The following is a 14,776-nucleotide window of genomic DNA, read 5'->3' on the forward strand; positions in this document are numbered from 1 at the left end:
TGTTTCTCTATATTTCACACTTGTACTCCAAATTCCTATTATTTTGCATTTCATCTCTCATGTATGATTTTGATAATTTAATTATTCTTTTCAGTTCTCATTGTAAATTGTATCTGTTTATGTCTAGATTGAGATTGTTGTTACCAATCAAATGAAAGTAAGTTAAATAAATAAAATGAATAATATTTTTTTGAATAAAAGTAAAACAAATTATATATCAAATGTATTTATAATTGATTGCAATGTTTTGATTGAAAACTATAGTGTTTTAAGTCTTATAATTTGTAAAAGAAATGGAGTAACTGAAAAGTGACATAACACGTAAAAATATATGTAATTTTTTCTGAGTTTTAACTTTTTTTTTATTGGATTGATAAAAATTTAAAATTTTTCAAAGTGCTCTTAATTTGGTGAAAGCCTTTTTTTTTTCTTTTTTCTTTTAAAAACTAAGAAAACTGATGAAGATAGAAATGAAATTGTGGCATTTCGATTCCATATGTTCAAGAGTTGGATTTTTTTAGGGTAAATTACACCAACAGTTACTCAACTTTGGGATAGCTGACAAAACAGTTACCTAAGTTTCATTTCAGTCACTTAACTTTGAAAAAAATAACAAAATAGTCATTTTAACCATTTTCCGTTACAGTAACGGAAAAATGATATGGCATTTAGCAGTGGGGTAGCTGTCATTTTAACAGTCCTTTTTAACCCTAAGCCCATTTAAGAGCCTTGGGCAGTAGAAGAAAAGAGAAAAAGAAGATATAGAGAAGAAGAAGAAGAAAAAGAGGAGGAGGAGAAGAAGAATAAGAGAAAATGGGAGAGGCTGCCAAGAAAAAGTGAGATCCCCATAGAAATGAACTAAGTTTCATGCAGCAATACAATCGAGCCCCTACTTATTTACCTCTATTTATATTGTTTGTCATTGAACTTCAAATGTGTAATGTTGAGTTCATTCTTCTTTTGAATATCCATTTGGATTTTTGTATTATGGACCTACTTTACCTGGTTCTATGGAAATTGAAATCTGAATCAGTACCATGTTATGTCATCTAATGCTTTGAAATTTGTATTTACCAATTATTGGTCCTTTCTTTTTCTTTGAATCCTATAGTTTGTTCATATTTGATTGGAACCACTGGCTTCCATGGTGCTTGAGTGCTTGGTTTTTCAGGGATGCGGGTGGCTTGGGGTTGTTCAGTAACAGTTGTTATAGCTCTTGATTTGTAGCCATTGTTCTATTGTGGGTTTGACCTTTTGGTTTTTGTCGACCAACAACCCATTTGGATTGAAAGAAAGAGACCCAAATTCAGGAGATGGTAAAAAACGAGGTTGAGGGAGAAAGAAGATGAAGAGAAAGGAGAGAAGAACAAGAAAAAATAAAAGAAGCATAAAGAGAGAGGTTGAGGGAGAAGAAGATGAAGAGAAAGATGATAAGAAAAAGAAGAAAGACACAGAGAAGGACCAATCATCTTTTCTTTTCTTCTTTGACCCATCAGTTAACCGGCCACGTCAGCTATCCCATTAAGCCTGTGACGGAAAATGTTAATGAGTGACTGATTTGTCACTTTTCAATAACGTTAGTGACTATTTTGTTATTTTTCTAAAGTTGAGTGACTGAAATGAAACCTAGGTGACTGTTTTATCAGCTATCCCAAAGTTGAGTGACTATTGGTGTAATTTACCCTTTTTTATCCAGATTATTACTTAATAATAATAAAAATCTCTTTTTAAAACTTTTTTCTAAGTTAACATGTAAAATTGGAGAAATTATTTTATAGACCCTTCCCACCATGTTATTCATGGTTCCTTTTCAATTATTTAATGATATTTCAACAATTTTTTTCCATATTATTGACACATAATTTTGATTTTTTTTATCTTGAACCCCAAACCTCGAATCCTGAACCTTAAACCCAAATCTTAAACCTTTCACCTCGAACTTGAATCTTGAATTTTAAATTCGAGGTTTAGGTCTCGAGTTTAGGTTTTAGGATTTAAGGTTCGAGGTTCAAGGTTTTTAGTAAAATTACTAAAATTATGTATCAATGACATGAAAAAATTAATGAAATATCATTAAATAATTAAAAAATATTATAGATAATGTGGTGGGAAGGGTCCATAAAATAGTTTATGCAAAATTGAAATCTATATTCTATAAAAAAGAAAAGAAAAGAAATATATATATAGGTTAAAATATGACATAAGTCTTTTACTTTTTGAAAATAAGGATTTTAGTCCTTATACTTCTTTTCATGGAATTTAGCCTCTCTATTTTTCAAAATTCAAAATTCAGTCCAATGTTAACATTATTATTATTTTTGTTAAATTTGTTGTGACATTTTGAAATAAAAAAAAGTTACTCACCGATATCCATATAATTAGAAAAATGAGTCTGTAACTAACTCGAATTTAACAAAATATAGTAATAGTGTTAACAGTTGGACTTGAATTTTGAAATCTGAAAGTAAAGGAACTAGATTCAATGAGATAAAAGTAAAGGGGATAAATTTCTAATTTTCAAAACATACAGGGACTTGTGGCGCATTTTAACCTATATCTGTTATCTGCTTTTAGAATCCACGTAGCGCCACGTTGCCAAATCAAATACAGAAATTTAGATCCTGTACTACACAGTTCAGTAGGAAGAGATATGAATCCCATTGGGCAACTCAAATCTAGTGGGACATTCCAAGGTCAATCGATCAGAAGAAGCCAAATCGCACCATCGGTCGGCTATACACTCATGATTCCATTCTATATCACCAAAGCATTAACCACACGTGACGAGGATGCCTATAAATTCCCAGTTCCCCCATTTCAAATTATCTCTTTACCAAATAGATATTTTTCGCCCTTTTCCCCTTCCGGATATTAATTTACAATCCAAACATCAGATAAGCTAAGCGAAGCTTAACATCCAACGCTAGATCTAGAATTCAGATTCTTCGAACTCAAGGTAGGGAGAAATGGCGGTCTCTATCTCCGCATCAGCAACTGTTCCTTCGCTGAGTCGACGAAGCTCAACTCAGTTATCCCCTTATTATTGTTCGTCCAAGCTATCTTTCTCATCTTCTCTTCGATTTCAACCCATTCGAATCGTTAATAGATCCGTTTCCTCTCGCTATCGTCCTCTGCAAGTAAACGCTTCTAAACTTCCTCTCTTTTACTATTACTGTTATTATTATTTAATAAGATCAGTTCCTTTTCTTGTCTTCTCAATTTCATTACATAAATTGAATCCAAACATCATTTATTTATTCACTTAATTAGTTTTATCTTATTAAAGTTTAGGTTAAGTCAATTTGGTGAAAACTTTTTATTTGCTTGTTGATTTTAAACATTTTTTTTTTGTATTATTGTTGTTTTCAATGGATATGTTAAGTTGTAGCTTAAAGTAGAAGATGGTTTTTATAGGTTGAAGCAAAGAAGCAAACATTTAACTCCTTTGATGATTTGTTGGCAAATTCCGACAAGCCTGTACTGGTTGACTTTTATGCAACCTGGTAATCTTTTTCTTTAAGAAATTTTACTTGGATGCTAACCCTAGTTCATAAATGTATAAAGTTTCTTAGTTTTTTTTAAATTATGATTTTAATTTTTTATGAAAATTTAGATTTCTTGTTGGGAGGATTGAAATTCTATGAAAGGTGGTTTGAATTTTGTAGGTGTGGACCTTGTCAATTCATGGTTCCGGTCCTCAACGAAGTGAGTGCTACTCTGAAAGATAAGATTCAGGTTGTGAAAATCGACACCGAGAAGTACCCAAGCATTGCTGATAAATACAATATACAAGGATTACCCACTTTCATCATATTTAAAGATGGGAAGCCCCTTGATCGTTTTGTAAGTTGATTCAGTGCTCTTCTGCTCACTTGAGCTTTTCTCTTTTAGAAGTTAAGCCAGTCTTTATGAGGTCAAAGTGCAAAAGGATTCTATGAGGCGTACTGCCATTTAGGCCAAATTATGTAATATGAAAAATGGTCTGGTCGCTTGCAATGGCATGGGCTGTAATGAAATCGAATTAAAACTTGAGCCATCAATTTTATGTGAGTGGTAGTAGTTGGACAGCTTTCAGCCTGAAAACTGAGAAGAACATAGCATTTCCTTTTATGAGACATTTGTAAAATACCTCTGCCATTTCATCTTTCCATGCCTTGGGAATGCTTGCCCTTTGTAGTTATTGTGAATCATTCAGGTCAATGTATGGTTTTGCTTTTGTACAGGCTACTTTGTCTCAACCATTAGAACTGACGTTTATTGCTTGGGATAGGAGGTTTATTTTGTGTAATCTTTGTGGTTAATCCCACTGAGTTCTTGATTATCAGGAGGGTGCCTTGGGTGCTGATCAGCTCATTCAACGCATTGAAACTTCATTGAGTGTCAAGCAATAGCCCTGGTGAGCTGTGGATATCTTACTGTAAGAGATTTCTTCCCCTTCAGTCGGGTATTTGAAGACTGAGAGACCCCCATTTACTTCTGCTGCCCCATGATCTAATATTTATTTCTGCTGCTCAGGGTTTCAATGTGAATAAAATACTAGATTGGGGTACTGAAACTGGCGATGAACTCACAATGTGATCTACATACCTTGTCCTTCCTTTTATTTAATTTTTTTTAAAGACAAATGGCTGTGTATGTGCAATTGACTTTTGCCCCTGTTCATGGGTTCTGATAACATAAGAGAACACATTGCATGCTTCGAGTATTCTTGTGCTAATTGTCCAAGAGGGCAAAAAACTGGACAATTGGACCACTAACTAGAGGTTTGTCTATTCTTGTATTGAGTACAAAAATCGAGGAATCGTAGAAAACTGGATTAGACAAATCGAACCAAGTCATTGATTCTCTGTCAAAAGGCTTCCTTTGATTTGTGGTTTTGGTTGATGTTAAGTTCGGGTTTAAATTTGGATGATCCAATCACTCTTCCTTTATATTAAAAAAAAGTATGTTACATTTATTACTTATTTAGTATTCACAATTAAATTTTTTTTTTTACAAAGAATAGTATTAGACTTATTTTGTTAGTATCTGAAAATATTTTAATCTGAATGAGTTTGAGTTTAGATGGGTTGAATTGGCCCATCTTATGGTGTAAGGAGTCAAATCTTGAACCAAAATTCTTAGCTTCATCAATAGTTGGTTGAGTAGCAATTTGAAGAGCATTCCGTTTAAGAAGTAGAATACTATGATATTCGAGCCTACGTAGTACCAATGTCGAACTTTCACCATCTCATAAGACAATATGGAATAGATAGATTGATTACACAGTGAAAGGCATTTCTTTAGCACTTCATTTTGAACTAATTTACACTTTGACATGTGCAAGAGTTTAGCTTCTTTCCGTACGACCTTCGGTGGCAATGTTAAAATTTTAATTGAAATATATAAGCAACTAATTAGTTGTTGGTTGATGAATCAGTATTATAATTAAATAATTGTTTTATTGTTATTATTAAATATTAATAATTTTATATAAAAAAAGTAGGAAATTTAAGAAAAACATTTTTGTTTATGACGACTTTACAAATATTAGAGATGTACCACCATAGATTATATTAGATTTGTCTAAACATCAAGTTACTCATTTAAATTTGAGGTCACTAACAAAAAAAAAAAACATGGATAAAAACCCTTACAAAGCTTATTAGGACTTGGCATCAATATTCAGGGTCAAGTACGTCCAAATTTTCAAATTTATGATGTATTTTTTAATTTTTATATTATTTAATTTGTATCATTTAAAGATTATATATTATTTTATTATATAAAATTACTAGAGATTGTGAAAATATCTTCATTGGGTCAATGGGAATGTTAAGATCTTCCTCCAGATTATTTTGAACTACAATGAATTTAAAAAAGTATTTTTTCTTTTTACATAATAATGATATATACCCCTACACGAGTTTGGGTATAGATTTACAAATATAAACAAAACTTATGTTAAGACTTACAGACCGAGTATTCTCATTTTCCTACGTATTGGTGTTGTCCTCTTTGGGCATTACACAAGTCCCTCGAAATTTTATTACACGAAAATACGTTTCCTAGGCTCGAGCTTGGACCTTGTAGAGGCTGCATATGGGAGGTCCATTCTACACAACCAATTGGCTGACAAATTCATTACAGCAATCGGACGTGATTGGTTTCAGGAATGGTTAGATAAGTTGAACATTTTCTATACTCCAAGCTTCAATTTGATCAAAGTATTGGAGGATTGGTTGTGTAGTTACATTCGAAATAGCATAATTATAGGATATCTTCATTTGATTTTGTGCTAATTATAATCGCATAAAATTAGAGATACGATTTGGGGCATCAAAAAACAGCTAACGAGAGAAGAAAAAAATTATATTCTCTTCTCGACAATTTAGGATATGATTGGATTTAGTAAGGCTATAAAATCTACGCCATTTCCTTTTTACCTGCAATTTCCATACCAACAGCACACCAAATGTAGAACCAAATTACATGCCTAATATTCCTTCAACATTTGCATATTTTTTCCCTTTACCGTATTCTTAATTTCATCCTAATAAATCTTTCAATTAATTCATAGCTGAGAAACCAATAGAACCAAATTTGGAAAATAAAAGCAAGAGAAAATGCAAGAAGCATTGACCAACGGCTCCCACTCAGTCGTTGCCCAGTATAAAAGCAGCCCCCCCCATTATTGTCCGGTGGAAGCAAGCACCAAATGGCAACCTCCCTACCCAACTTCCTGCCTCTGTTTCTAATTCTATGCTATGTTGGATCGACAATGGCAGCGGTGCACATAGTTGGGGACCAGCTTGGTTGGCGACCACATGTTAACTATTACAGCTGGGTTCGTAGCAGGTCCATTAAGCTAGGCGACACTTTGGTGTTCAACTATGATGCTACTAAAGATTATAGTGTGGCGGAGGTGACGCAGTTCAAGTTCATCGCTTGCAATGCAAGTAATGCTAAATTCTTCGACAACAGCGGGACCAGCTCCGTCACTCTCACAGAGCCTGGCCAACATTACTTTATGGCTCAAAACCATTGTTTGGATGATCAAATGGTTTTTTCAGTGCTTGTTTGAGAGACAAACTGAAACAAACAACCTTTGTTTTGCATTATTAGTTCAATAATATCTTTTTCTCTTTTTTTTTTTTAATGTTTCTTTTCTTTTTCATTTGCAGGAGATATATTTCTTTTTCTTTTTAATTTTACTAGAAATTGAATGTGTGATATAATAATATAAAATAATGTAAAATATGCTAAGTAACAAAGCATGACAAAAATAAGAATATTATTTTGTGCAACTAAGTAAAAGTAAAAAAAATCAAAACGGAATTAGAAATTTTTAAAAATAACAATAAAAATATAATAAAAGGAATGTACAAGTGTCACGGGGCTAGACCTTTCGTCTCGCAATCCGTGCGGCCTTAGGCGATCCGTTTGTCCAAACTCGCCTAAGTCAGCCTTAACTCAAGTGAGGATTCCTTAAGAACTCCTCCAAGGCACCAAATGAAGAGCGGAAGCGATTTATGCCAAAAGAAGCCAAACAAAAGAACAACAGAAAGAGCGCTTGCAAAGTGTTTAAGTAAATGCTCTTAGTTCTCTTATTCATAAAGAATAATGAAACAATTACAAGAGTGAGTACAATTGAGGGGAGGCTCTCTATTTATAGTTGAGCTCCCCCAAAACCGACGGTCAAGATACATTTACATCGACGGACGAGATTAGCCATATCCCTTTATTTTAGGGCTTTACAAGAAATGCCATATCAAATCTAATCTAATCTTTACAAGATATGATTCCCTCTATCTTCTAAGATTAGTTACCATATTAGCCTAAGTTACCATGTCTTTATTATCGGGCCAACCAGGCTTCAATCTGACAGGCTTCTCCAATAGCTCTTTGAATCGGGTCAGTTCTCGTGGGCCAAATGATCCCCATCTGCTCAATAGACCTCCATTGGATGCATTTGGTGTGATGGTCACGAGCTTTGAACTGCGGCCTATGACATTCTCCCCCACCCATTCTCGCAACATCCTCGTTGTGACTTTAGAATGGCACTGACTTGATTCGCCTCGGTCTCGTCTTGACGCCTTAGCCTTTTCCTTTTTTCGGGACTTTTGCCTCGGCTTACGTCGTTTTTTAACTCGAACCGTCTTACTCGTTTGTACATCTCGATGACAAGAAGTTATGTCACTCTCCTGTCCACATTCTAACTTTACTCGAACAGAATCCTCGTGATTCACCACACTTGGCTTCGCTTTGCCCATAGTCTCTCGGCCTCTTTGCTTAAGAACTTCGAAAGGGCCCCTACATTCTTGCCAAGTACACAAGTTAGAATGCAACACACTATCAAAGTGTTCGGAATGTACCTTTGCATTTACTCTGGTCAACTGTCCCTCATGCATCACTTCTTTTTCCTTAAAGTCTGATGCACCATTCACCTCTCCCATAGGTGGAAGCCTTGTCGATGACTCGGCCAATTCTGACGCTTCACTCAACTCGAGCCTCATTGGTCCCAGCTTCATTGTTTTCATCACAATATTTTCCTCTAAGTTCGATGAAAAACTCATCTCTTCCTTGAGTAGAAGCCCCTCTGATGACTCACCAAGCTCAGACGTTGCCCTTCTTTTGACTCCGGCTTGCTTTGGACAGTTCCCCAACTCATGCGGACCACGGCACAAGAAGCACCTTACTCGCTTTTTTTTGCTCCTCTTTGCCCTCTTGGCTTCGGCTTTTCCCTTGCTCGAACCAAGCTTCTTGGGCTCCTTGTCTGTTCCATCGTTCCCCTCGATGATAGACTTCCTCGGACACTTCCGCAACCTATGCGGACCATGACACAAAAAGCACTGCACTGGCTTATTCTCGGTTTCAGCCTCCTTGGCTTTGACACCCATTGCGCTCAAACCAAGTACCAAGGCCTTATCCACCAGCTTCTCCTTAAGCGCGAATTTCTTCTGACATTTCTTCAACATGTGTGGACCGTCACAGAGAAAGCATTTTAGCTTGTCCCTTTTTCTCTTGAGTTTCTTTTTCCCAACTCGTGGTTTCCCATTACCACCATTGTTGCCATTGCCATTGCCATCAACAATATCTTCCTTGTGATTCATTTCACATACGTCCCTTTCCTCGGACTTGGAAAACCCAAGCTTGTCTTTCCCTAAACCAAGCTTGACCACGGACTCAACTACCGTCATGGCTTCCGACAGCTTTTGGACACCTCTTTGTTCCACCTCTTGTCTGACCCACGGCTTCAAACCATCCTGAAAAGCAATCAATACTTCTTCTTCGGTCACATCTGTAACTTAGAACATGAGTTCCTTGAACTCTCGAACATACTCCCCCACTGTGCCCCGTTGCGTTATCCTTTGCAACTTTGCCCGAGCTTTTTCCTCGACAAACTCTGGGTAAAACTGTCCCTTCAACTTGCATTGGAGCTCTTGCCACGTCCCAATCTTATCTTGCCTTTTATCTGTGGTCTTGCCTTGCCACCATAAAAGCGTAATGTCAGTAAGAAACATTGAAGCAGTGTTTACCTTAACCGCATCGTCCACGATGCCTTTGGCACGAAAGTAGTTTTCCATCCTCCACAAGAAATTGTCCACATTGCATGTAGACCTTGTCCCCACAAACTCTTTCGGCTTCGGGACATCCTCATTACTGAGTGCTGCACTTGACACTCATTTCCCCACGATTGCTCGACACAAGGCCAGCTCTCCTTCGAGCTCCTCTATTCTTGTGCTCAAAGCCTTTGTCGTGGCTATTGTTTCCTCCGTCAAAGCCATCATCATGGCCTCGAGAGCATCGTTCGTCTCCGTCAGTTTCTTCCTTTGGGAATCTAGCAACTCTTGCACGCTATCCCAATAGGAAGTGAGACACATGGTCACAAAGTCCCTAGACTGCTCCCTCAAGTCTTTAATGCTTTTCCCAAGCGCATTGTCTGACTCTTTTGCGTCCTCCATAGACTCCTCAACTTTACCCACGCATTCCTCAACAGCCGACAACATCTCCCTCAAAGACTTTCTCGCCCGCCTTTGTTCGAACTCTTTTATCAACATCCCAATGGTGCCTTTCATCTCAAGGGTAGACCTTTCGTCTCGGATACCACTTGTCGTGAAGCTAGACCTTTCGCGAGGCTATCATTTGGTTCGAACCAACAGCTCAGATACCACTTGTCGCGAGGCTAGACCTTTCGTCTCGTAATCCATGTTGCCTTAGGCGATCCGTTCGTCTAAACTCACCTAAGTCAGCCTTAACTCAAGTGAGGATTCCTTAAGAACTCCTCCAAGGCACCAAATGAAGAGCGGAAGTGATTTATGCCAAAAGAAGCCAAACAAAAAAACAACAGAAAGAGCGCTCGCAAAGTGTTTGAGTAAATGCTCTTAGTTCTCTTATTCACTAAGAATAATGAAACAATAACAGGAGTGAGTACAACTGAGGGGGAGGCTCTCTATTTATAGTTGAACTCCCCCAAAATCGACGGTCAAGATACATTTACATCGACGGACGAGATTAGCCATATCCCTTTATTTTAGGGCTTTACAAGATATGCCATATCAAATCTAATCTAATCTTTATAAGATATGATTCCCTCTATCTTCTAAGATTAGTTACCATATTGGCCTAAGTTGCCATGTCTTTATTATCGGGCCAACCAGGTTTCAATTTGACAGGCTTCTCCAATAGCTCTTTGAATCGGGCCAGTTCTCGTGGGCCAAATGATCCCCATCTGAGCAATAAACCTCCATTGGATACATTTGGTGCGATGGTCACGGGCTTTGAACTGCGGCCCGTGACACTAGGAGGTTGTATTGTATTTTGCCCTTCTGCTCAAAGAATTGGCAAATTAGTCTTTATCAAAGAGTAAATTAGTTCTTATGTTAAAAATTCTATCTATTTCTATTGTTAAAAATTATCCTTGTATGTTATGGCACGCTACATGTATCTATTTCGTTATTTTTTCAACCATGCCATTTTTTAACCGTAAAAATGGATGAAATTTTTAGTAAAAAAAAGATCAATTTGCTCTAATGTATAATGATCAATTTATTCTTTTTAAGTAAAAGATATAACATATAATCTGACTTCTATTATAGAAATCTCCATAATACTTTTATCATCTTGGCTTTTTAATAATGTACAACAATATAAATAACTTTCATAATAAATAGGTTTTGAATGGGCTCGTATTGTTAAAAAACTCTTGAAAGTTGTGGGCTATATGCCTTCACCCCTACCCTTATAGACTTGGGTGATGCCTAATCTCACACTAAATGTACAACAATATTAAAATCCAAAAAGATGATACGCCAATCTTCAACATCAATGTCAAGTTTCTCTCCACTATTAACGATGGGTTTCTTTTCATTTGTTGCCCTTCTAATTCTCGGACAAGTACCAACTATGCAAATCCACATTATCTATACTTGTGCCCTTGCTTCTGTTTTTGGTACCGATGATTATTACTTTAAGCTCTTTGTTCTTTTTCATAGTCTTATCAACCTTCAACTTTGTTCAGAATATATGTGATGTTATTTAAAAATATATTTCATTAAATTTAGTTTCACTACAATTTTGTTTATTTTTTAAGATAAATTTATTAATTTAATCATACAATTTAAGGAGAAAAATAATAAATATTTGTCATAGATAGTGAATGACAAACTCTATTAACACAACAAAGGTTTTAACCTTAACATCAATAGAACATTATGACACGTTGACAATTGGTTTTGTCACTGCTCAAGCACTACATATCTGGAGTGATTGCAAACACTTAATACGATAAAAAAATTAACCCCGGATAGTCCAAAGCGACAAGTAAAAATAGATAAAAGAATCGAGCATTCACCAAACTAGAAAGGACGACAACAAAACCATCCCTAAAATCACTTGTAAAACTAAGGTTACATGCATAAGCAAGACTAAACAACATGCTACAAGAGCAGACGAAAACTTCTAAAACTGAAAACTTATTAATAATGGAAAAACAAACAAAAAAAAACATATAAAACTTAAAGACAATACGAGTCCAAATCGATTCGTGAAATTATTTATTATTCTGAAATACTCTCAAAACATAAATATATTAAGAAGCTGGCGGAAAGCCACTCACTTTCCAATAAAACTTACAGGTGGCCGGTGAAGTTTTAGTGAACGACAATCGCCATCATCTTTCCATCACAACTTGTGAAAACAACAAAGATACCCACAAAATAGATTTGCAAATTGAGAAGAGAGAAGACATGTGAAGTGAATGAGAAGAAAAAAGAAAGAAAAGATTGGTGGGAGGGGGAAAAAAGCAGGTGATAGCTAGCTCGGAGGCTAACACCGCTGTTGGACAAAACAAAAGATAAGAAACAAACAGTTTGGAAAATAAAAAGAGAAAAGTTTTTAGGTATATTACTATCAAGTATATTTTTTAAAATTTAAAATATCACACCAATAAATTTAAAAATTTATTATATTAACAATTAGATTTGAAATCTAAAAAAGTAAAATAAATAAGTTTTTGAAGATAAAAGTATAGAGATTAAATTCAAAATTGATAAAAGACAAATTATTTTTAAAAAAAATTAATTTACTCAATTTTTTACCATGATTACACTTAAAAATAGTGAGGGAAGAAAATAGTAGCACATTACTACCAAGTTTAAAGCATGATTAGCATCTTAAGAATGGATGATTCAGCCATCAGCTGAGTTGAGTTGAGTTAAAGTACGAGGTTAATGATAATAGGGCCATTGGGGTGTGCATCATTACGTCTTAAAAATTCATATTTCTTATTTCAAAATTCAACTGTAATAAACTGAACACAAATTCTCACATTTACTGATACCATTCTTTATTCAATTTTAAAGAAAGGCTTGATTTGGGGTTTTAAGTTTTAAGCCGCTTCCGCCGACGACCACATGATACAAATTTTAAAAATTTAAAAAGTTTGAATTATTTGACATCAGCTTGGATTGCCAGCCTGACACTTGCTTTTGGGAGACAGCTTGTTTGTGAAAGCGACAGATAAATGACAAATCACCGGTCACAAGCGGTTCCCTAAAATCATGCCCCCACACTCACGACACGTGTTCCCCTTATGTACCACCAGGTCTTTTCATGATCTTATCTTGAGGTTCCTAATTGGTTGCCCCATCGTCTTTCTATCTTACTTTTGGTTAAAATCAATATTTTAATCTTCATCAAAATATAATATTTTATTAATAATTTCCGCCACCGACAGTTATTCAGTCGATGAGTCATAATGAAGATGGGACCCCCTCTCTGCGTGCCGTAATTTCATTACAAGAGGGATTTCTTGTGTACCATGTTTTGTACCCAATGTTTGCCGTCCGCCACGAACAAACACAGCAACGTGGAATAGCTTTATTCCAAAGTGCTTTGACGTGGAATTTTTTATTTTTAAAACTTATAACATGGTCATACTTGTTATTATCAGATCATGTTTAAGTAATATTTTTTTCCCTAAAAAGCATGTGAGGAATTACAATTTCAAGACTCAAAACACAAAGATATAATTGAAAAAGTACAACCATATACCCAAATATTTCACTTGGAAGTTCTCTTTTAATTTATAAATTTACCAACTTTTTCCGCTTCCATCATTAAACCATTTCCAATCTTTGAAATAATGAGTAAAAGTTCCCAAAAGTTTTCATAAATTGAGTAAACAAATATTTAAGTTTTTTATGTGAACTCCAAGAAATTACACGTACAAGTAGCTTGAGGTATGGTTAACGATGATTACCTGGCAACAATGAAAATGTTCCACGTGTATGAATTTAATTACGTATTTTTTTTAATGAAGGGAAGCAAAGCATGGCAATCATGAATAATCATTTTTCTAACAGGCCAATGAAAACAGCCGACAAAAGAATTAAGCATCCAAAGCCTAAAGCTAAAGTGGCACATGATTCTTAATATTGGCAGTCAATGTGGTGTTTACTTTTTTGGTACCACCAAAATATTGTATTTTTCCATTGCTAAAAGAAATAATGTATATATTACCATCAAATACCAATGTTGTTTTACCTACATTTGCAGAAATAATATCTATTTCTTTTCCATTTTCTAGCATAAGTTTATTAAAGTTGATCATATGTTTTGCTTATCTGTTTGAAATTAGAGCAATGTGGTTGGTATGAATAAAAATGTAATTATATAGATGAACAATATTATTTAAATGGAAATTGCGCGTATACAAAAGGTGTGTATTAAAAGAATATTGGAGGATCCTTAGATGTAACTGCCTAATTTTTAGTGGTAATGAAAATGGTGATTCGAGGTCACCAATTTCGATGAGTAAGCTCGTAAATTTTATTATCTAGTATTTACAAGTCAAATGTGATTTTAGGAAGGTTTTTGAATCAGTAATTTGTGTTTTATAATGATTTATTAGGTTAAATGGTTTAGAAAACGAGGTATCGAGACCTTGATTCTATAAACCGAGCCGTAAATATTTTTATAAACATTTACGGAGTGTCATTAAGGTAGTATTAAAGTTTCGTTAGAAAAATTTAATGTTTTGATAGCTAATTAATTAAAAAGGACTAAATTAAAAAAGCACAAAACTTACTAATTAAAGAAATAGTGATTAAATATCTTAAATGGTAAATAAGGGAGGACTTAAAGTGTAAATTAGCCTAAAGGAAGTGGCTGAGGCGGCATAAGGAAGAAAATAATAATAAAATAATACCATTAATGGCAAAATTGTAAATAACTTGAAATTAAACACGTAAATTAGAAATTAAAAGAGTTTCTAGGCAATTCTTCTCCAATTTTC

General features: G+C 34.9%; 2 protein-coding genes across 4 annotated transcripts; both read left to right on the forward strand.

Moving 5' to 3' along the window:
* Positions 1 to 2,814: 2,814 nt before the first annotated feature.
* On the forward strand, positions 2,815 to 4,705 carry LOC105769841 (thioredoxin Y1, chloroplastic). Of its 3 annotated transcripts, none has more exons than XM_012590756.2 (5): positions 2,815 to 3,137; positions 3,415 to 3,503; positions 3,666 to 3,843; positions 4,326 to 4,417; positions 4,516 to 4,705. In XM_012590756.2, the coding sequence occupies exons 1-4, from the start codon at positions 2,967 to 2,969 to the stop codon at positions 4,389 to 4,391; spliced, it is 504 nt and encodes a 167-aa protein (XP_012446210.1). In that variant the 5' UTR covers positions 2,815 to 2,966; the 3' UTR covers positions 4,392 to 4,417; positions 4,516 to 4,705. The 3 variants fall into 3 exon arrangements, with proteins under 3 accessions (XP_012446210.1, XP_012446211.1, XP_012446209.1); XM_012590757.2 differs by having other exon boundaries at positions 4,326 to 4,396; XM_012590755.2 differs by having other exon boundaries at positions 2,816 to 3,137; positions 4,326 to 4,705.
* A 2,055-nt stretch (positions 4,706 to 6,760) lies between these two features.
* LOC105766864 (blue copper protein) lies at positions 6,761 to 7,063 on the forward strand. Its single transcript, XM_012586414.1, has one exon. The coding sequence runs from the start codon at positions 6,761 to 6,763 to the stop codon at positions 7,061 to 7,063; it is 303 nt and encodes a 100-aa protein (XP_012441868.1).
* The last annotated feature ends 7,713 nt before the right edge of the window (positions 7,064 to 14,776 follow it).

Source organism: Gossypium raimondii, chromosome 5 (genome assembly GCF_025698545.1).
Source record: "Gossypium raimondii isolate GPD5lz chromosome 5, ASM2569854v1, whole genome shotgun sequence".
NCBI lineage: Eukaryota > Viridiplantae > Streptophyta > Magnoliopsida > Malvales > Malvaceae > Gossypium > Gossypium raimondii.

Coding starts and splice junctions, on each gene's coding strand:
- LOC105769841 (XM_012590756.2), top strand. CDS start 2,967: ATGGCGGTCTCTATCTCCGCATCAGCAACTGTTCCTTCGCTGAGTCGA. Junction 3,138..3,414: donor CTCGCTATCGTCCTCTGCAA/GTAAACGCTTCT, acceptor TGGTTTTTATAG/GTTGAAGCAAAGAAGCAAAC. Junction 3,844..4,325: donor GGAAGCCCCTTGATCGTTTT/GTAAGTTGATTC, acceptor CTTGATTATCAG/GAGGGTGCCTTGGGTGCTGA.
- LOC105766864 (XM_012586414.1), top strand. CDS start 6,761: ATGGCAGCGGTGCACATAGTTGGGGACCAGCTTGGTTGGCGACCACAT.